Genomic DNA, 22,546 nt, shown 5'->3' with positions numbered 1-22,546 from the left:
TGACAAAACTGAGATTCATCATATGAAAGCTCAATAATAAGCTTTTTATTGATGTATGGTTTGTTAGGATAGGAAAATATTTGGCTGAGATGCATCTATTTGAAATCAGAAATCTGAGGATGCAAAAAAAAAAAAAAAAAACTGAGAAAATCCCCTTTAAAGTTGTCCAAATTAGGTTCTTAACAATGCATATTACAAATCAAAAATTACATTTTGATATGTTTACAGTAGGAATTTTACAAAAAATCTTCATGGAACATGAACTTTACTTAATTTCTTAATGATTTTGGCATAAAAGAAAATCAAAAATTTTGACCCATGCAATGTATTTTTGGCTATTGCTACAAATATACCCCAGCGACTTAAGACTGTTTTTGTGGTCCAGGGTCACACACATATATATATATATATATATATATATATATATATATATATATATATATATATATATAAACTTAAAAATAAAATATACTGCAATAAACATGAATAAAACTATAAACCAATGATACTACAATAACATTTTTATTTATTTCAAAATTTATTTTAAAGTTTATTTCTTTATTTTAAAAATCTTTCTTTATTTCAAAAACTTACCGTTCACAGTAAGTTTGGCCTGGGTCACAAAGTCCTTTGCAGTAAGTTTCACTTCCCCAGCCTCTTCCATCTTGACATCTCTTAGAGTCAGAGAATGCAGTCTTCCTTCTGCTCTGGTGACCACCTGAACACAATGTGGCAACCTTTAACATTTGAAGAACCTTTCTGTTTTCCCAAAAGGTTCTTTGTGGTTCTTCAGATAATAAAAAGGTAAGAAAGAGATGGTTCTTTAAAGAACCTTTGTCTGAATAGGTCTTTGTGGAACCAAAAATGGTTCTTCTATGGCATCGCTGTGAAGAACCTTTTAAGCACCTTTATTTTTAAGAGTGTATATATGTGATAATTACATGAGAAGCATATTTTTTGAGCCAAACATTAAAATTAAAGAGATATATTTTATCAAATGTCTAAATGATTATAAGGTTCACTATACCACCACTTCAACAACACTTGAAGCAGTTAAAAATAACCAGACGGGCGCCTACAGGGCAGAATGGCCCAGTGTTATCTCAAAACTTTGAGCAAGTACTGCAGGAAGTCCTTATATGCAGAAAATACTTGTATAAAGACTTCACTGGGAATTGTCATCCTAGGATAACAAAATATACCTGTGTGTATACTGTATAGTTAACCTATAGTCTATTGTAATTTTTTTCCAAAATTACAGCTGAAGTTACAGTGAATCACAATGAAATCTTAAAAATTCAGACAGGAACAAAACTAAATTGATGATACTGACATTAATGATTAAATCTAGCAAGATCTAAAACAAAAAATCTTACCCTATCACTTGGCTCCATCTTTGTTGAGCCAACGAACCATTCAACTGGAATATCTTCATATGAGAGCTCACAGTCAAAGGTGGCAGTCTCTCCAGCAGTGACAGTGACATCCCGGAGAGGTCGCAGGAGGCCAATTGTGCGTGCTTTAGAGGAGGAAACGGACATCCTTAATAATAACAAGAGACAATCCTACTACTGCAATTTCTCATTGTCCTCTATCACTAGTTACAAGGATCCAATATCATTAGCATATTGAGATTCCCAGCACTGCCTGTGGTTAGATAAACTAGGAGGCATGTTTTAGCTCTGCCAATCACCCCTACCCTCTCCTGATAAGGTATGGGGCTTCTAAAATAGTCTCGAGCCCTGATTGGCTGTTGACTACTAAGTTATCTGTTACTGTCACTCAATATTTTTTCAGTGAAACAAGAATGCAGGTTGGCTTGTTACCAATGTAAAAAAGGTTACAAAAAGCTCTATCAAAAGCTTAAATTATGAAGTATAAAAAACTAATTTGTTACAGAGAAAAGTGTTGGCTATTTTTTAATTTAATTATGAGGTTTCTCACCTTTAACTCTGAGCTGAGCAGTTGATTTAGCATTAGCAGCACTGAAGTCCACACTACCAGCCATATCCATGCGAACATTGTAAAGGATAAGCATGTGCTTGGTGGCTTCCTCCTTAATTTCACAGTCCTGAGTGAGACAAACACATTTATTTAGAGCTGAACTTATTGACATAATATGAAAACAATATGTATAAAATATATACTGTATATATAAAAACATGCATTGCAGGAAACCCTTACAGCAGATTGGTGAAGGGCTTCTCCTTTGAGTTTCCAGTTTCCATGAACATCCTCCTCAGAGATTTCTGTCTCAAAGCGAGCAGTCTCTGTCTCTGTGACCTCCACACTGTACAGAGGACGGACAATCTTGATATCACGTTCTGCAAAGAACAGGGGAGGAGAGACAGTTATAGTCATTTTATCAATATGGATTAATAAAACAAACATAAAATACATAAAAAAGATACACACCTTCAATGTTGAGTTTGGCTGCTGTTTTGTCAGAGCCACAGTCGCACACATATTCACCAATGTTGGCCTTCTCTGCCTTCTTTACTGTCAGGATACGTTTCTTTCCATCAGCCTTGAAGAGGATGTTCTTAGAGGGAGTGATCTCATTGCCGTCTTTGAACCATTTCACCTGAGAAGATGATTTGCTCACTTCGCACATCAGGACAACCTCATCCTTCTCAACTGCAGTGTAGTCCTGCAACTTGGTGGTGAAGTAAGCATCTCCCTCTGTTGATATAGAGGAGGACATGAAGTTTACAACATGATCTACCGATATACAGTAATGTCCCTGTACGTAATACACTAAAAATGAACACAAGGATAATTTTTCTATGGACTACTTAGCCAACATATTTAGCTTCCTCTGTTTACCATCAAATTAATTCTGAAACTCCTTAAATGGCATTTCTAAAGTTTGCAAGTAAAGTTACTTGTAACTTGTATTGTTATAAAAAGAGAGAATACAGAAGAATACAATAGACATGAAAGCAGCACCAATGTAGTCAAGAACAATGGTCAATTATACTAAAGTCATAAAAATGTATTACAAAACACTTACCGAGCACAGTGAGCATTGCTTCAGAGCTTTTTCCAAGTGCCTCAACTTTAATTAGAGAAGTGTCATCAATAGACACCTCCTTGAAGGACAGAGTATGGATCTTGCCATCCTCGGACATGTGCACCACTTTGCTTGGATGCAAACGCACGTCATTCTTGTACCAGGTGACTTGAATCTTCTCATGAGAGAGCTCAATTTTGAATTCTGCAGTCTCACGCTCTTTAACGGTGACATCTTTAATGGGTTTGACAAACTCAAGACGGATACCTGAGTAGAACGATAAATGTAGATCAGAACAAATTGGCAAACTAGACTGAAAATGTGATTACTGTGCATCATATATCGCACATAATTTGTTAAACAGTTGTTTCATTACCCTGAATAACAAGTTTGGCAGATGTCCTCTTGTCCTCAGCCTCAAATATGTACTTAGCCTCATCCTCATATGCAGCAGATTTGACCACTAAAGTGTGTCTTTTTCCTTCTGCGAAGATTTCAAACTTTTCATCAGTAATCAACTCCTGAGATCCTTTTAGCCAACGGACGACCTTAGCCTCTCTTGACATTTCAATTTCAAATCTTGCATCATCTTTCTCATAGACTTGTACATCGGTCAAAGGCATGACAAAAGAAATAGGCAAATCTAAAACAAAGGACATAAAGTTTAGATTAGACAAAGTTGTAGACATTTTTATTAACTTTAATTTTTATATTCAAGTTTTTTTATTCAAAGTTTAAATACCTTTCACTTTAAGATTTGCAGAACACTTAGCATTCGCTCCCTGAAAGACCATCTCTCCAGATTGGGACACTTTGCAGTTGTAGAGTGTTAATGTGTGTTTTGCACCATCTTCAATAATTTCAACATCCTGTTAACAAACAGCACGAGAAAAAAAAAACATTAAGTACATTGCTAGATATTTGTGCAATATGTTTATTGCATTTATTGATGCAACTGTGCTCACAGGTGAAGAGGATAAGACTTCATCCTTCAGTTTCCATTGGCCATGGACATCATCTTCAGAGATTTCCACCTCAAAGCGAGCTGTCTCACCATCAAAGACCTCAACACCATACATGGGTCGCACCACTTTGATGTCACGAGCTGGAATTAAATGGATTTTATTTAAAACAAAATTAACCTCTTAAAGATTGCAGTGTTTTTACGTTTTAGGAATATAACCTTAATTACTGACCTTCAATGTTCAAGTTGGCCGAAGTCTTGTCTGTTCCACAGTCGCAAACATATAATCCTTTGTCTTTGTTCTCAACTTTCTTTAGACTGAGGATTCTTCGTTTGCCTTCAACTTTCATGGTCACCATCTTGGAGGCTTTAATTTCAATTTCTTCCTTGAACCATTTCACAGGAACATCTCTACTGAGCTCGCAGTCAAATGTGACTTCATCTTTCTCGACTGCGGTGTAATCTTGTAACTTGGTGGTGAAAAATGCATCACCCTCTGTAAAAACAGGTTGCCGTGTTAATAATATTCAGAAACTAAAATATGAGTAGTAATCTACATAAAATAACATATTTTTGTTAAAAATGCAAAAATGAGACAGTGAGGAGGGGAAGGGCAAGGACTGATGGAGCTGACCAAATAAATGGTGGAATAAAGGTAAAATTACCTATTATCAGCAGCTTAGCCATTGTTGATATTCCTTTAGCCTCTGCTTTTATTTGGCAAGTATCATCTAGTGATACTTCCTTAATTTCTAGTGTATGTTTCCTTCCCACCACGCCGGTGAACACGGTTCTGCTCGGGTGCACTTTTATTTCATTTTTGTACCATGTCACTTCGACATTCTCATGAGAGAGCTCAAACTCAAATACAGCTGTTCTACCTTCCTTCACAGTTAGGTCCTTTAGTGTTGAGATGAAGTTCAGCCTCATACCTATGACATTTGTTCAGTGCATAACAAGTTGACTATTTGCGCAATAAATGTATATTAATAATAATAACTTGAAAACCAAGGAATTTATTAGTGAATTTATTAGAAAAAGTGAATTTATTATCAACTGTGTTGTTTACTATTTTCTATTTGTTAGACTACTCATTAATAAACACCCTTGTTAAATTTTGTCAGAAAGCACTGTGACCAACACTTCACTAACCAAGATGATAACCAAGACTTACCCTCTACCATCAGTTTTGCTTTTGATGATTTGCCCAAGACCTCAATATTGTATTCACCCTCATCCTCAAAGCCACAGTTATTTATAATGAGTATGTGTTTCTTTCCATCATCAATGATTTCATACTTATTTCCTTGTGTAATAATATCAGAACCCTTAAACCAAATCACTTTAGGCACATCCTTATTGATGGAGCACTCAAACTTTGCCTGTTTTTTTTCAGGCACAGTAACGTCCTTCAAAGGGACTGTGAACTCCATATCCAACTCTGGTAGGTATGAATGAACATTATCCATATCGTTACTTATTTGCATTTGTAGATTTGAATTTACTATTTCTTATCCTTTAAAAATAACAGTATTTGTTCTCTTACCTTTTACTGTGAGCATAGCACTTGTCACAGCATTCAGAGCTTGGTATGAAACTTCACCAGCTTGATCAAGCTGAACATTTTTGATAGTAAGGAATCGCTTTGTTCCCTCAGATCTGATGTCACATGTCTAAAACAGAAGAAAATTTAGCAAAATGTTTGAACAACAAGCTATAAGAAATTACATACCTGTATTAATACTGTTGTGGAAAGACTAACTATAACTAGCACTGCTATAATGTGATTACAATTTTCAGTAGAAAGTTTTTTTTGCAAAGACCTGTTGTGTGAGACAAATAAAGGATGTTTTAGTTATAAAACTGACCTAAATCATCTAAAAAGACATCACCCTTTACATATTTTTTTGACTACATCTCCAAATCGGTAGAGTGGTTATTTAGCTACTTAAATTTTGACTAGCTTGTAGCCTGGGAAGCCAAAGTTTTCAAGTTTGAACAAGGGGTTTGAATAAGGTCTTACTGGTGATCTTGTCAGAACTTGTCCTTGAAGTTTCCATTCTCCAGGCACATCATCCTCTGAAATTTCAGTTTCGAAGTTGGCCTCGGTTTTCTCAACAACCTCCACACTAGCAAGAGGCTTCAAGATCTCAGCTTCACGTTCTGGATAGAGATGAAAAGGTTTATACATAACATGTTCAGATGGTAATATAAGCAGAAATCAATGGATTTTAAACAAACCTCCAAGTGTTAGTTTTGCTGCATATCTGCGGCCTTCAACCTCCACAGTGTACTCAGCAACGTCATCAGACTGGGCATTTTTGATTGTAAGAGTGATTTCTTTACCCTCCTTCTTCACCTCAGTCTTATCTGTAGGTTCATTAGGGATTTCATCATTACCCTTGTACCACTTCCAGTTAGGGGTGTCCTTGAAGAGCTCGCCTTTGAATGTAGCAGTGGCCTTGGGTTTCACATGCTGATCCCGCAAAGGTTTCACTAACCAGTCTCTAACGATTTCTGTTGAATACATACATGGGTAAATTCACAGAGCGGCTCTAAATTTAAAAGTGTCTCCAAAGAAGACACAGAAACATCTATCAATCTGTAGGTGTGAAGGTTAAAAAAATCAAATACATACCAATAACCTTGACGGTAGTTTGAGTTTGGATGTTTTCACACTCGCATGTGTAAACACCAGCATCATCTTCGTTCGCGTCCTGGATTGTGATGGCATGCTGTAGCCCAATAATATTGATTTGAAGTTTGCCAGGAATTTCCTTTATCTCTTTTCCGTTCTTCTTCCAGACCACATTTCTGTCTTTGCTCAACTCACAGGTCAAATACATTGGCTGTCCCTTAAGCACGGAGGTTTCTTCTTCCAGATTCTTTGTGAATTTCACAGGTAATTCTATATGAAGTGATAGAAAAAATGCATACAATTATTAGTACCAACATATTAACATTAACTTGAATAGAAAGGATGCCTTAAGAATAGCAGTCACAAATACCTTCAACAACAAGTTTAGCTGTTGAGGTCTTCTCCTTGTTGCCAAGCTTTGCAACACATGTGTACTCCCCAGTGTCTGAAAGCTGCACATCAATGATTTGCAGTTTGCGGTCTTTGCCATCAGATGTGAATTTGTGCTTTGGACTCTCCCTCAGATTGCTTCCATCTTTCATCCAGGTGGTGATAGCAGTAGATGGAGAGATCTGGCACTCAAATATAGCAGAGGAGCCAATGGACTCAGCCTCCTGTAACACAATGTCCTGGAGCTCCTTCACAAACTTCAAGGGGACAGCTTTGAGTTGGAAACCAAATGGTGAGTCTCCTGGAGGCTTGTCACCTCCACCACCAGGTTTCAGCCCTCTACCCCGTCCACCATCACCAGGAGATGGAGTTTGTCTTGCTACAATAAAAATGTTAAATTTCTGATCATTCAAAAGTTTCACCATTATAAATTATTAATATATTACGAATGTACTGTATATTATGGACGTACGTCTTAGTCCTCTGCCTCTGCCTGGAGCTGGTTCCTCTTTTGGTTTTCCATCTGTTTCAAATATTGTTAGACTATTAAGCAAGGCTTGAAATGGTAGAACTTCAAAGGGTCTGAGATGATTGATTAAATGATACACACTGGATTATTACATGTGAGCATATTAATGACAATAACACAAGTTTGAAAAACAGCCAAAGACAAACAACACCCACAACGATAAGGACGAATCAAGACGAAGGAATGAAAATGACACTGACAAACAGTTACATGACAGAACAGGACTTCACTGACACACAACATTTTATCAAGAGGGTTTGATGAACCAAGAATGAAGGAATAAATAATTCAAACGATGGACACACAACATCAAAGACAACCGAACACTTGTTAAAGGGTAATAATGGATGATGAGTTGAGTTGATATTATTTGGAAAGACTGTAAGGATCCACAAAATACCACAAGGTGAGCTTTTGGTGCCACTGTCTCACCTTTCTTGTCACCCATTCCTGGGGTTTCAACAGCTCCATCCTCCAAGGTGTCATCAAAGGTTTCAGATCCATAACTGTCCCTCGGAGTCAGTTCCCATCCCCAAGCTTCTTCATCTTCTTCTTCACCATCCACAACCTCCTGCTCTTGTTCATATACTACCTCTTCTTGCTGTGTAGGAATCATTTGTAAATGCAGAACACTAGGAGACAACTCCTTTGCCACTGGCAGTTTGTCTTCAGTCGTTTTTAAAGAAGGTTCCTGAGTAGTCTTTTCTTCTTTGGGAGAGACTGTCTTTGAGACCTTCTTCAGAATTACAGACTCGAGTGAATCTTTTGGTGAAATCTGCTTGGGTGATTTTGCACTTGGCTTTCTTCCCATTGGAATAGATTCAGTGGGTTTAAGTTTTGGTATCTCTGCTCTTGGTGAAGGAGTCTTTTTTAGCTCTGCAGGTTCTGTAGGCTTTAATGATATTTCCTCTTTTCTCTCTTTTTCTTTTGGTGAAAGAATTTTTGTTGTCAATGCTGGTTTATCATCCTCTTTGGGACTCTTTTTAGTCAGTGGAGTGACTTGAGGACTAGGTTTATCTACCTTTGGTGAAGGAGTTTTCTCTGCAATTCTTTTTCCTTCTACAGGTTTCAGCACTACCTCTTCTTTTTTCGCTTCATCCTTTGGAGTAATTCTTCGTTTTTTAGTTATTCCCTTCCCCTCTTCTTTTGAATCTTCTTGTGTCTTTTCTTGGATAGTAGTATGGGGTGTCTCTAGCTTTTTGATGTTTTCAGGCTCTTCCCTTGTACCTGGTTCTTTTACCTGGATTTGAGGTTCCTTCAAGATGTGTGTTGTTTCCGGACTCTCTGGATGCTTAATGTCCACAGACTTTTTCTCAGTTTGCTTTTGAGGAACCATTTCAGAGCTTACATCAGCATGAGCTTCTTTGGAAACTGGTTTCAAAGCAACAGTTTCTGGCTTCTCATCGTCTGGTAGAATTGTCTTTGCTTTCTTTGGAAATTTCTCAGGTTCTTTAGAGATTTCATCTTTAGCCACAACAGGTTTTGAAATTATGGGTTCTTTAGTTTTTTGATCTGCAGGTATCACATCGATTTTCTTCTTTGAAACAGGCTCATCCTTTATAAGCCTTTCGTGTTTTGGCACAGCAATACTATCTTTGCTCTTGTCTATGTTGCTGTCTTTCTTTGGACCTACAATAGCTTTATCTAACTTCTCAACAGGTTTTAATTTGACAGCTTCCTGTTCTTTCTCAGTTGATATCGACTTTGTTACCTTTCTTAGAGGTATCTTAGGTTCATCTTCCACTGGAATTTTACTTCCTTGTTTACCCTTATCTTCTACTTCTCTTTCACCTATATCAGGAGTAATCTCTTTCTCATCTCTCTCATCTTTGTATTGTTCGGTCTTCTTTTCCTCTGCTTTAGGTATTTTCTCTGTTCTTGTAGCAGTTTCATATGACCAAGTATCTTCTGTGACTTCATAGCTGCTGGTGAGTTTGATTTCTGTAACAGCCTTTGAATATACCATCTCCTCTCCAACTTTTTCAGCTTTCTCAACTTTCCGGAGAAGTGGTCCCTCTTCTGTTGGTGGTTCTTCATGCTGAATCTTGCTAACTTTCTTAAGTGATACAACTTCATGATCTTCCTGTTGTTCTTTTGATCTCCTGGTTACTTTCTTTACGGTTGGAATTTCCAGTTTTTCCTCTTCCTTGATGTGAATTTTACTCTTTTGTTTAAGAAGTGCTTGTGTGGTGCTAGTTGTTTCTGAGGCGATAAAGGTCACAACATCACATAACATGGACAGTACAATCAGCATGACATAAGACACCTGTACATATATCACACAGCAGGGTTGAAGTCAAGTCATCTATGTTCTTTTTTATTGTTGGAATTAAAATGAAATGAACCTCAACCCTGATAAACAATAGTGAACAGAACTGTAAAGCATAAAAATAAAAAAGAACAATACAATAAAAAAGCTAACAAAATTGAGACAAAACAAACAGAACAACAAGCAGACATGTAAAATGTGATGCCTGAAAAAACTGATTTGAATATGTTTAATAATCAAACATTAGAAGGTTTGCGTGTGATATTTAACTCGCACATTAACATACCTTTGCCAGCAGGTCCAGGAGCTGTAACAGGGCCCTTGTCTGCATCTGTTTCAGAGATCGTTTCAGATTAAACAGGTACCAATGCACAAGTTAGAAGGATAATTCACTTAAATTTAAATTACGTCATCCTTTACTCCCCTTGTGTCTTTCAAAACCCTTTATATGACTTTATGTCTTTTGTGGAATACAAAATGAAATATTTATAGCATTATGTGACTATGGCTGTTAAATTTGCTGTAATTAGCTTAAATTTAAAATTGTTCCTCAGATCATATGTCTTTATTTGTTCCCCATCCGCTTTCATTGTATAGAAGACAGTTGACATTCTATTAAACATTTCCTTAAGGTTCCACCGAAGAAAAAAGTCATCAAGGTTTGAAATAAAATTAAGCTAAGTAAATAGGTGAATGTTTGCATAAATAATTTTCTAATTATGAATGTGCATACTAACCTAAGATAAATGTTTACACAAAGTGTAAAACAAAAGTACATACCTCACATCCACAATTTTGGTTAAGAAACATGTCAAACTGGTTAGTAAGTATTTTAAGACAAACACATAATCACATGACAAGATTCAAAAGATACTTTAAAAAGTAGAATTGACAAAACCACAGAGACACATTAAAACCCAAAAGGGAAGACCAACAACAACAACTGACACAGAAGACATGAAAACAGAGACTCTACCTGTGGGAGGAGAGACTTTCTTTTCAACTGGAGTTGCTGTTGGCTCTGGTGCCACAGGAGATGGTTTCTTTTCAACAGTTGGCTCTTTAAATAAAACAATACCATAATCACAACCAAAAAGTAAGTAAATGTGGAAAAGATGTTATCTGACTGGACAAGGAACATTTATAAGAACACAAATAAGAACAAACAGTCACACAGAATTTCAATGACTACAGACCAGCAAAAAATGTTTGCTTTATATACCTTTTGGAGGAGATACTATTTTCTGTTCTGCTGGAGCCACAGTTGGCTTTGGTACTTCAGGAACTGGTTTCCTTTCAACAGTTGGCTCTTTAAACAAAACAATACCATAATCACAACCAAAAATAATAACGACAAGTGTGGAATAAGATGTTATTTGACTGGACAAGGAACATTTAAAGACAAACGCAAATAAGGACAAACAATAACACATAGTTTTAAAGACTATATTCCAGCAAAAAAGTTTGCTTTATATACCTTTTGGAGGAGATACTATTTTCTGTTCTACTGGAGCCACAGCTGGCTTTGGTACTTCAGGAACTGGCTTCTTTTCAACAGTTGGCTCTTTAAATAAAACAATACCATAATCACAACCAAAAATAGTGAAGACAGTTGTGGAATAAGATGTCATTTGACTGGACAAGCAACATTTAAAGACAAACACAAATAAGAACAATCAATAACATCATTTTAAAGACTATAGTCCAGCAAAAACGTTTGCTTTATATACCTTTTGGGGGAGATACTATTTTCTGTTCTACTGGAGCCACAGTTGGCTTTGAGACTTCAGGAACTGGTTTCTGTTCAACCGTTGGTTCTTTAAATAAAACAATACCATAATCACAACCAAAAATAGCAAAGACAATTGTGGAATAAGATGACATTTGACTGGACAAGGAACGTTTAAAGACAAACACAAATAAGAACAAACAATTACACATCATTCCAAAGACTATAGACCAGCAAAAAATGTTTGCTTTATATACCTTTTGGAGGAGATGCTATTTTCTGTTCTACTGGAGCCACAGTTGGCTTTGAGACTTCAGGAACTGGTTTCTTTTCAACAGTTGGTTCTTTAAGAAAACAATACCATAATCACAACTAAAAATAGTGAAGACAATTTTTGGAATAAGATGGCATTTGACTGGACAAGGAACATTTAAAGACAACACAAATAAGAACAAACAATCACACATCATTTGAAAGACTATAGACCAGCAAAAAATGTTTGATTTTTATACCTTTTGGAGGAGATACTACTTTCTGTTCTACTGGGGCCACAGTTGGCTTTGGTGCGTCAGGAACTGGTTTCTTTTCAACAGTTGGTTCTTTAAAAAAACAATACCATAATCACAACCAAAAATAGTGAAGACAATTGTGGAATAAGACGTCATTTGACTGGACAAGAAACATTTAAAGACAAACACAAATAAGAACAAACAATCATTCCAAAGAATATTGACCAGAAAATTGTTTGCTTTATATACCTTTTGGAGGAGATACTATTTTCTGTTCTACTGGAGCCACAGTTGGCTTTGAGACTTCAGGAACTGGTTTCTTTTCGACAGTTGGCACTTTAAATAATACAATGCCATAATCACAAGCAAGAATAACCAATCAAAAAGATGTTATTTTGACTGGACAAAGAATATGTAAAGATGAGCACAGAAAAAGATTAGACTAACAAAACAAGCAAACACATACCAAAGACTGACAAACAGACCATAAAAAGTTCTACCACAGTGTGACTTTGAATACCTTTTGAAGGAGGCAATGTTTTCCTTTCAACTGGAGCCACAGTTGGCTTTGGTACTTCAGGAACTGGTTTCTTTTCAACAGTTGGCTCTTTAATTAAAACAATACCATAATCACATTTAAAAATAATAAAGCCACATGTGGAATAAGGTGTAACTGGACTGGTCAAAGAATATTTAAACATGATGACAAAAGAAGATACAAAAGAAACAAACATATCAAAGACTGATTTTTATATCAGAAAAGATTCTTCCAGTTTTGCTGTATACCTTTTGATGGAGGTGATATTTTCTGTTCAGCTGGAGCCACAGTTGGCTTTGGGACTTCTGGTTCAGGTTTCTTCACTAATTCTGGTTCTTTAAATAAAAGTAAGCCATGATCACAATGAAGAAATAGACTATGAACATTTACAGATGAGCATACAGATCACACACTAAACTAAGAACTGAAGAGTAATAGCACCAAATCTCCCAGCCATCCTTTGAGTACCTTTTGCAGGAGAAACAACTGCTGACACAGGAGTTGTAACAGCCTGGGTCTTCACGTCTAATTAAGAATTATAAGATATTCAAGATACAAGAAACTAAAGAGGAACATGCAAGCACATGACTTACAAAGACAAAGTAAATCACAGTTGCCTTTTTGGCAAATACCTGAAGGTAAACAATTCAAGTAAGATTGCAATATACCAATCAAGGCATTTGCTGAAGACTGCGAGGTTTACCTCTTTCAGGTGCTTTACGCACTTCTTTCAACATAGTTCCATTTTCTTCTGGTTTTACTATTGGTGTTGTCTCTGGTAATTTCTGAGGGGTTTCCTCTTGTGATTGCTTGTTTTCATGAACAGACTGCTGTAAGTGAATAGACTCTTTCTTATGAACTTCTATTTCTCTCTGAACGGCCATCTCTTTTCTAGGAGTATCATCTCTCTTTTGAAGAGGCATATCTTTAGTTGTTTTCTTGTTATCTGGCATAATTTCTTGCCTTTTCTGTGGAGCCTCAATGCCAAGTGACACCACAACTTCTGGAGACTTTTCAGCACTGGAAATCTTTACTTTTCTCTCCTTTTTCTCGATATGCATTTCTTGTTTTGACCATTTTATCTCAGGTATCTCTTTTGTTTTTATTAGCTCAAAAGAAGGTTCTGGTTTCTGGGAAACCTCTGTTTCAATTATCTTTACATCTTCAGCAGCTGATTCTCTTCTTATATCCATCCTTACAATATGCTCTTCATAAGACAAAATCTCCTCAGGTTGATGAGGCACGCTTTCACTCTCTTCCACAATTTCCTCCTTCAAAAACATTTTCTCCATGGAAATCTTCTGAGTTACTTCCAATGTATGAGGGAATCGGTCAGTTTTCTTCTCAGAAACTGCAAAGACTTTTAAGATGAAATATTTTCAAGATTGCACCATGCAACGGTGGCAGAAGAATTTTCAACAAAACATGCATATCAACGTCAAAGAATGTATTTCATATTTAAATATCTTAAAGTTTAAGCTAAAAAGGATAATTTTTTTGTAAAATAAATAAGGGATAATCTTTAATTTGCCAGCATTCCCAGAATGCAATATTTTCTCTGGCTTGGGTTATTGAAGGTAAAACTTATTTAACCCAGAGCAGATTAATATGTGACCCTGGACCACAAAACCAGTCATAAGGTAAAATTTTACAAAACTGAGATGTATACAACATATGACAGCTCAATAAATAAGCTTTCTATTGATATATGGTTTGTTAGGATAGGACAATATTTGGCTGAGATACATCTATTTGAAAATCTGGAATCTGAGGATGCAAAAAAATCAAAATACTGAGAAAATCACCTTTAAAGTTGTCCAAATTAAGTTCTTAACAATGCATATTACTAATAAAAAATTACATTTTGATAGGTTTACAGTAGGAATTTTACAAAAAATATTAATGGAACATGATCTTTACTTAATTTCCTAATGATTTTTGGCATAAAAGAGAAATCTATAATTTTGACCCATACTATGTATTTTTGGCTATTGCTACAAATATACCCCAGCGACTTAAGACTGGTTTTGTGGTCCAGGGTCACATATATTAATAACATAAAAAATAATTCTTCAGCTAACTATGATTAAAATGTTAATAATGGTTACGCTCTAAATAGTGGGAGATCTGTTTTTGTAATAAAAACAGATCTAACAATGCAGAGATACAAATTAGATTTGTATCTCCTATGACCAACGGAGCATACCTTTGGCTGAGGGAATCTCAGTCTTCATTTTAGCTTTAGTCACAGGCTTTTTCTCAGATGGTACTTCTGCAGCCTTTACTTCAACCACTTTGTAAATGTAAAATTAATACCAGACAAAGAACAGCACATTAAGAAGAGTAAGATAAGAAGATACATTTAAAGAGAGTTTGTAATGATTACTACCCCATTAATGCAGGGCATAATATTGAAGACCTAATAATACCTTTCTGTGGACGACCCTCCTTTTTGTGAGGAAGGGCTGGCTCACTGATTTTAGGGGTTGGTTCACTCTTTGATGGCACTTGCTTTTTAGCTTGATCTGTTTTAGGTGGCTCTGAAGGTTTGGGTGAAGGCTCTGCCTCTGCTTTAAAAACTTCCTGGGGAGGTTTTCTTGTTGGTTCAACTATAACCTCTGGTGGAGCTTCGACTGTTTGTTTTCTGACTGGCTCAGGAATCTTGCTTTGTGTAGTTTCAAGCTGACTAGCTGGCTCTACCCTTGATGGTTCAGAGTAAACAGGCAAATGATCTTTGATAGGTTCATCTGGTAGTCTTGTAGAGATTTCTTTCTTTGGTGGCTCAGCAGCAGCACGTGCAGGCTCTGGTTTTCCATCTACCTTTACTTTTGGTGCTTTTATTTCCTTCATCTCCACAAAAGCTTCAAAAGAACACATATGTGTTAAACAGTGTTGTATCACCAAAAGACAGGCATTCAAACTAGAATGCAGAAGCCCATTTAATGAAAGAATCAATTAAAAGGTCAAGATTCTCAAGAGTTTCACATGCATTCCAAGAGCACCATTTTTGGTGGCAAAGATTTGTACAGACAACAAGCAAAAATCAAACCATTTTAAGATCCCTTGCAAGAGTTATGCTCAATAATTGTGCTTCTTAACTATTGAGATTTACCTTTTATTTGAGTAGTGTCTGGCTTTGGAGTTAAAGCCTCGTCTTTTTTAATATATAAGGATGGTTGAGGTGCAGCTTCTGGCTTTTTTGGAGCTTCAGGTGCTTTAAAAGAACACCAAAAACAAAGAACCATACCGTAAACCCAAAAATATAAAGCAGAGACTTTATATTCTTAAGTTAAACAAGAGGTTGATTCTAAGGTTGACTCAAAATACAATAAATTTAGACAGACAGACGTGCTGACTCACAAAACAAACACAGAAAAAAATATCACAGATGATTAAATTACACACAATACCTTTGACAGAGGGTGCCTCAACTTTCTTTGCAACTGCAGGCTTAGGTTCAGCTTCAGGCTTTGGTGTAGCTTTTGGCTCAGGCTTGGGCTCAGGTTTAGGTAGAGCTTTTGGCTCAGGCGTGGGCTCAGGTTTTGGTAGAGCTTTTGGCTCAGGTGTGGGCTCAGGTTTCAGTAGAGCCTTTGGCTCAGGGGTGGGCTCAGGTTTTGGTAAAGCTTTTGGCTCAAGCTTTGGTTCAGCCACTTTAGCCTTTGGTTCTGCTGGCACCTGAGGTTTAGGCTCTGAGGGTGTAGGTTTTAGAACATCTTTAAGTAACACTGATATTGCTATCAGTTCTCAAGGAGACTAACAACACAAACATAAATTATACAACAGCAATTTCTGTGTACAAGAATTTTGAATCCCAAGACATTAAGAATATTTTACATATTAACAAGAAAATGACACAAGAAGAAACTGCAAATTACAGTTACAGACATATCAACATATACACATAACATAAATTTGAACTGGAAAAAAGAAATATATTTATACATACAATCAACGTACATATAACATATATAAATTGGTATACACACTGAAAACACATACTGCTGGAAATACCTTTGGGTGTGGGTTGTTCTTTTTGCTCTGCCACCTTGACAGATTGGACTTTTTCCTCAACAGGCTTCTTGACTTCAGGTTCTTAAAAATATCATGACATCATAGAAATAAAATTAAGTTGCAAATTATGAACCTTTACACTAAAAGAGCTACATGTACAGCAAGTACACAAACACAATTTATATGGTAACAAACAGACATTTTACAAAGAGGAAAACAGATTTGCTTTAAATATTTTGGTAGTAAAAAATAAACACACAAGAAGAAACAGTGGAACAATGTTATACTCAAGCAAAGATATAAAAATACCTTTCTCAGGAACTTGAGGCTGTACAAAGGATATTTCAGGTTTCTCTTCTGGTTCCTTCATAACTTCAGATACATAAAAGATATTAGCTTTGTTAAAATATGACTGCAAAGCCTAAGCAAAGTTTAAGTAGCGGAAGCGTCCATGCTTTTAGCATGACTGTACAAGCATTAAAAGAACACATTCATGGACATACAACAAAGACCAATTATAAAAAGCAATTATCGATGAACAACTGCACAGTGACATATAATAATACACAAACACATCACCCAGACAAGGAAAGAACCAAAAATGTTTTTTGGTTCAGCACAGACAACATGTTGTAAGTGTTTCACTGGAGTAAAAAAGCAGTTGGCTTTACATGTATAAATCAAAGACAGCCATAAGCAAAGTATGCCACAAGCATTTTGCATTTTGCCTTCAATACCTTTCGTAGGCACCTCCTCTGTCCTTTCCACTACTTGTTTCGTTACGGTCTCCTCAACGGGTTTCTTCAATTCTGATGAAAAACAAGAACATTCTTAGGCATGAACATTGACACAAAATTCAGTTTCAAACATACACACACCAAGTCTGCAGCACAAAACCTGTGGATTAAAAATGTTAATTATGCTGAATTGAAAATGATGAAGGAAATGGTTAGACAGGTAAGGGGATAGGCAGTGATGATGTTTATTTAAGGAGTAACCAAGATAGTTTTGACAAAATGATGTAAAAAAAGAATTAAGATGAAGATGAGTGAAAAAAGTTCACACACACATACTGTACAAATAAGACGAGCAAAATGTTATGCTCTTAGTTAAAGACTCTAAGACTACAGTGTACCTTGCAGTGAAGAGAATTCATAAGTAACACTCTCCTCCTGAACCGCCCAGCTCTGAAACTCTACCATACAATAATAAAATTGTTTTAAGTTTAAAAAAATAAAAAATTACACAATTCTGTAATTGTTGGTGTTGGACAAAATCTTGTTCAGCTCAGACGTTAGTGTAAATGCAACGATAACAAAAAAGAACATTAAATAAACACTAACTCTGGAACATTATCATATTACATTAGTTGTGTTTTAATAAAACATCCACTTTAGATGATATCAGGGTGAGATAAATGGTAAGGTGGTAATGATTAGTTAATCGATGCATTTGGGAGTTGACATGATGGACACTTTCAGTTTTTAGTCTTTTAGTGTACTCACCAAATTCACATATTAAAGGTTAAGAAACATTATAAATTATTTATAATTTAAAATTGTACCTGTTATTTCAAACTTCTCTTGATAATGAAATTCTGAGGATTCATCTTTTAAACAAAAGGTAACAATTATATCATAAGTTAAAGTGAAACTGTAGGACCTCATGGTCTTCTATTTATTTATTTTTTGAAATTTGTTTTAGTCTTACCTTTTAAACTAATCACAGATGTCACATCTGGCACATGCATCGACGTATCAGGAACATCTGGATAGGTTGAGATTAATTTAATTTATTTATTAATTTGTATGTATTTTTTTAAAAGTTTTACATTTTACAAAATTTATAAAGAAATGAGTTGGGAAATTAGAGATGGTTATTCCTCAGAAACTATTTAGTGCATAACAAAACACTTACCAAAAGAACGCGTTCTTAGTTCAAATTCTGCAAAAAAAGATATATAATATAATTGCTGTTCACTAAACTGTACTAAACAAGCCACAAAGTAATGCTGCTGTAGATTTTACCTTTTCCTGACAGATAAAGCTCAGCTGTACTTTTAGTTTCACCAACGGGCTCCAGGCGCGCAATCACAGAGTACACGCCTGAAAGATTTTCAGTGAAGTTAATTTAGTTTAAATCTTTTTAATTGCATATTTATATTAAGCTACTAAGTAGTGCATTAGGACTAATGTACACACCTTCATCATCAGATGTTACATTACGGATGATCATAAAGTGCCTTCGTCCCTCACACCTGAAGGTATATTTCGGGCTCTCTTTAAGCTCCCATGCATCTTTATACCAGGTGACAACCGCATTGTCAAAAGACAACTCACACTCAAAAGTGGCAGACTGACGTTCATTCACCACAATATTTTGAATGCGCTTGGTGAATTGAATTTGATCAGCTAGAAATAATATAAAAGAATGGTTAATTATCTCAAAATTTCAACAAAATAAAAATAATAATATGAAAAAAGGAAAAGGGGAAAGAAATAAGAAGAAATGTAAATGTGCTTTTAAGCGCACAGAGTTTGTGTTTAATCCAACACTTTGTTGGTACACAAATCAACACCACTATAGCCAAGCAATTGTAAAGCACTAAGAGGAAAAACAAACAAATGCTTAGCATTTGCTAGTAGGCAGAGAAACAAGAGGTTACTAATTTCCTTACATAATTGGGCAATCTATGTGGCCCTCTTACTCATTCTGATAATTTAATTTCTTATAGCTGAAGCGTACTAGTAAAACATGGTGTAAACCATAAATCTATAATATGTGTCAGTAAACACTGCACTACAATGCAATTCTACCCTCTTACCAGGTGATGGTTTCTGCACATGTTCTTGACTCTCTGTAGAATATTGAGGTAAATGTGCCTCAATTCAGTATAAGTACAAAATTTGAATGCACAATACAAGGTCTTTAAAATGGACTTACCGAACACTGTCAGTCTGGCACTGGATATATGTGGCCCGCAAACCACACGGTAATTTCCTTGGTCACTGGGCTGACAGTTCTTGATCTTCAATATCTGACGGTCGCCCACGAGTTTAATGTCGTACTTATCGCTAGTTTCTAGCTTCTGTGTATCTTTATACCAAGACAGTGTAATTTCTGGATAGTTGATTTTTATCTCACACTCAAACACTGCCTCTTTGTTAACTTGTGTTGTCTGATCTGTGATGTCTTTAAGCAGGGTAACAGGCTGGAAAAACAAAATAATCATACATCATACAAGTCATCAACATGCATCTGATAAAAAATAAGTCTGAATATTGAAGTTCTTCAACGTCCCAAAGAAGGAACATACTTCACTGTGTTCCATTCTCCTCTGCAAATCAGACACAAGCTTAGCCAAATCCTCATCATACTCTCTTCCATGTTCACTTTCCTGATTTAGAAAACAAGGGCACTGATTAAAGCCATTTGTTGTAGGGCTCAAGGTGTAGGAAAACACAAGATTTGGATTATCTATTAAGACAAAACAATTTAGATTTATTCACCGGTCTTCCACTTTCTTCACCCTTCTCCTTTTTCAGGAACTCAATAGCTTGAAGAAGTCCCCGGAAGTCTGTGATTCCATACATGCGAGCATATTTCTCATACTCTTTTGGATCTACATTTCTTAGCAACTCAACAATGTCAATGTCTTTCTCTTCCTTTGGACTTTTCTGCTTTGATGGAGTCCTGAACGTAACAAAAAAGATTGCAAGGTTATAATCATTACAGCATTGTGATTTTGACCTTTTCTGGAAAGGAAAATCACAATTTCTGACTCACTTCTTCAGTTTGACCACCTCCGGTCCAGAGTCTTTCTTCTGATCAACATTCAAGTCTGTGCTGCACTCAATTTCTCCATGTTTGTTTGAGGCAACACATCTGTACTGACCAGAGTCAGATTTGGTCACCTCTTTGATCTCCAACTTGGCCTCTTGGCCTTTTTGTTGAATGTTGACGCGACCACCGTGGGTCATCTGCCTCCATTTGCCCTTCATCCATTTCACATTGGGAATGGGATCACCACCAACTTTAGCAATGAAGGTAGCTGTACCCTCTGTAATCCAGAATATGATGTGATTTTATCATGTAATTCAACATTTAACACTAATCCTAAAAATACATATCTACACTTTTTAAGCAGAACGCAGCAACTTACTCTCAACAATATGAATGCTCTTGGGCTCCTCAATGAAGAACAAGTTATCCAGTTTTTTAACTGTCTGAGGTGCTGTGGGGGCTGCCGGTGCTGTTGCAGGTGCTGCACCTGCTTTATCTGAGCAATACCGACAATGTAACAACATATTAAGTACCTTATGCAAAAATGGAATGAAAACTAAATAAGAATACTTGGCAAACCTCAGCATTTTAACGAGTTTAGTGCTTTAGAGTGACAAACTCTAAAGTAAAAAAAATAATAAAATTCAAAGGTCAAACTCAGGCACCTTAGTTAGCAAGTTATGTATGTATAAGCATCGGTGCCTTAAGCTTTGCTATTCAAATAAAATGAATGCCTAAAAAGATCCTTAGTGAATTAAGAACAGATATATATGTGAAATCAAATGTACTTAAAATATTGTCAAGATCACAGCAAAACATTGCAGCTTAGTGCTGCACTATAAAACTTTGTAAGAAACAGAGCAACAAGAGGTGGAAATCATTAAGATGGTAAAGAAATGCATGACAGTGAAATAAGAAATTCACATATTAGCTTATACTCTACTTGGTACTGAGAATAGTACACCCAAAAGTAGAAAATGAAACTAAATGTAAAGAGGTCTAACCAAGAATATGTTCATATGTATTCATTTAGCTGCATTAATATCTTGATTATTACAGAAAAGTTAGATTTACAGTAGCTTTCTAATTACCTTTGATTGTGACTTTGGCCTTGGAAAATTCACTACCAGCACTGTTGGTTGCCTTGCACAGATAATCTCCAGCATCAGTTTTGGATGTCTGGTTTATCTCCAGGGTGGCTGAGCCATCCACAAATGTCATCTTGGTGCTAGCAGAGGATGTGACCTCCCTTCTGTCCTTCATCCATTGAATCGTCATTGGGGCAGACCCGGAGACATGGCAGCTAAGGTTTAGTCTTTCTCCCTCACTCACTGTCAGTGGTTTAAGGGGAATGTCAAAAGTCGGTGGCCTTTTTTGCTCTAGATATTAAAAAATTGAACAATTTCAGTATTTTTACCTGTGTTTTTCTGTGAAAAGTAGGGGAGGTCATGTTTATGCATTGTAACAGAAAGCAGCATGTAATACATATTGTAGAAACACAATTACCATGCAAAGAAGAAAAAGAAATTTGGCAAGAAAAATAAGAATCATGCAGTAAGACAATAGTATCTACCTGTGATATTAACCACCACCTGGAAGGAGGCAGTCCCAACTTCATTAGAAGCGCTGCATGTATAAACGCCACTGTCTGTGACTGAGGCATTCTTGAGACACATCACAGCCGTGTTGCTCTTGAAGGAAATGTCATAGATGTCAGATGTGTCGATTTCCCTGTCATCTTTATACCAGCTTAAAGACAGAGGCTGTGACCCAGATACTCGACTCTCAAGCTTCACCAATTTTCCCTCGGCATCCTCAACGTGCTCTGAGGGTTTCTTAGTGAAAGTTGGTGGAATTTTGCGCTCTGAAAACAAAACACATTACACACACACAAGGTCAGATATTAAATCAAAATACATATCACAAAGAGTTTAATGAAACACGTGTGTTGTTGTTGTTGTTTTCTTTTTTCATATCAAGTTCTTTGCTTGCATGGCAAGACAAGCATCTGTCTTTTCTGCTTTCAGAATAGCTAGGCGTGCAGTTTTGTCCACACTTTAAATTTTGCAATCTCTCGTATTAGTCTTCTCAATCCTTTGACCAAACGATTCGCATTTGCAATGCCCCTGCCATGGCACTTCCAATCTAACCTTCCAGTCTAACCTCTAGAAAT

General features: G+C 36.2%; 1 protein-coding gene across 1 annotated transcript in view; it reads right to left on the bottom strand.

Annotated features, from left to right (window-relative positions):
- The window catches only part of ttn.1 (titin, tandem duplicate 1), a 127,974-nt gene that overhangs the window by 77,987 nt on the left and 27,441 nt on the right, over window positions 1-22,546 (bottom strand). Inside the window, exons 45-91 of the mRNA XM_073845072.1 lie at window positions 21,947-22,237; window positions 21,465-21,752; window positions 20,753-20,869; window positions 20,377-20,650; window positions 20,100-20,283; window positions 19,907-19,987; window positions 19,534-19,801; window positions 19,415-19,447; window positions 18,792-19,001; window positions 18,618-18,695; window positions 18,508-18,534; window positions 18,301-18,357; window positions 18,155-18,199; window positions 17,726-17,785; window positions 17,328-17,399; window positions 16,900-16,962; window positions 16,591-16,671; window positions 15,990-16,268; window positions 15,692-15,793; window positions 15,024-15,440; window positions 14,786-14,872; window positions 13,283-13,939; window positions 13,048-13,104; window positions 12,828-12,914; window positions 12,562-12,648; window positions 11,790-11,876; window positions 10,780-10,863; window positions 10,090-10,134; window positions 7,967-9,736; window positions 7,478-7,528; window positions 6,986-7,384; window positions 6,616-6,885; window positions 6,219-6,494; window positions 6,001-6,140; window positions 5,524-5,650; window positions 5,152-5,418; window positions 4,643-4,909; window positions 4,210-4,473; window positions 3,979-4,118; window positions 3,756-3,882; window positions 3,390-3,656; window positions 3,014-3,280; window positions 2,416-2,682; window positions 2,185-2,324; window positions 1,945-2,071; window positions 1,377-1,519; window positions 595-718 (exon numbers count right to left, since the gene is read on the bottom strand). Of these exons, the coding sequence (XP_073701173.1) occupies window positions 595-718; window positions 1,377-1,519; window positions 1,945-2,071; window positions 2,185-2,324; window positions 2,416-2,682; window positions 3,014-3,280; window positions 3,390-3,656; window positions 3,756-3,882; window positions 3,979-4,118; window positions 4,210-4,473; window positions 4,643-4,909; window positions 5,152-5,418; window positions 5,524-5,650; window positions 6,001-6,140; window positions 6,219-6,494; window positions 6,616-6,885; window positions 6,986-7,384; window positions 7,478-7,528; window positions 7,967-9,736; window positions 10,090-10,134; window positions 10,780-10,863; window positions 11,790-11,876; window positions 12,562-12,648; window positions 12,828-12,914; window positions 13,048-13,104; window positions 13,283-13,939; window positions 14,786-14,872; window positions 15,024-15,440; window positions 15,692-15,793; window positions 15,990-16,268; window positions 16,591-16,671; window positions 16,900-16,962; window positions 17,328-17,399; window positions 17,726-17,785; window positions 18,155-18,199; window positions 18,301-18,357; window positions 18,508-18,534; window positions 18,618-18,695; window positions 18,792-19,001; window positions 19,415-19,447; window positions 19,534-19,801; window positions 19,907-19,987; window positions 20,100-20,283; window positions 20,377-20,650; window positions 20,753-20,869; window positions 21,465-21,752; window positions 21,947-22,237 (9,651 nt within the window). The remainder of the gene's footprint in view (window positions 1-594; window positions 719-1,376; window positions 1,520-1,944; window positions 2,072-2,184; window positions 2,325-2,415; window positions 2,683-3,013; window positions 3,281-3,389; window positions 3,657-3,755; window positions 3,883-3,978; window positions 4,119-4,209; window positions 4,474-4,642; window positions 4,910-5,151; window positions 5,419-5,523; window positions 5,651-6,000; window positions 6,141-6,218; window positions 6,495-6,615; window positions 6,886-6,985; window positions 7,385-7,477; window positions 7,529-7,966; window positions 9,737-10,089; window positions 10,135-10,779; window positions 10,864-11,789; window positions 11,877-12,561; window positions 12,649-12,827; window positions 12,915-13,047; window positions 13,105-13,282; window positions 13,940-14,785; window positions 14,873-15,023; window positions 15,441-15,691; window positions 15,794-15,989; window positions 16,269-16,590; window positions 16,672-16,899; window positions 16,963-17,327; window positions 17,400-17,725; window positions 17,786-18,154; window positions 18,200-18,300; window positions 18,358-18,507; window positions 18,535-18,617; window positions 18,696-18,791; window positions 19,002-19,414; window positions 19,448-19,533; window positions 19,802-19,906; window positions 19,988-20,099; window positions 20,284-20,376; window positions 20,651-20,752; window positions 20,870-21,464; window positions 21,753-21,946; window positions 22,238-22,546) is intronic.

Source organism: Garra rufa, chromosome 8 (assembly GCF_049309525.1).
Source record: "Garra rufa chromosome 8, GarRuf1.0, whole genome shotgun sequence".
Lineage (NCBI taxonomy): Eukaryota > Metazoa > Chordata > Actinopteri > Cypriniformes > Cyprinidae > Garra > Garra rufa.
This window is presented reverse-complemented; position numbering and strand designations above follow the sequence as displayed.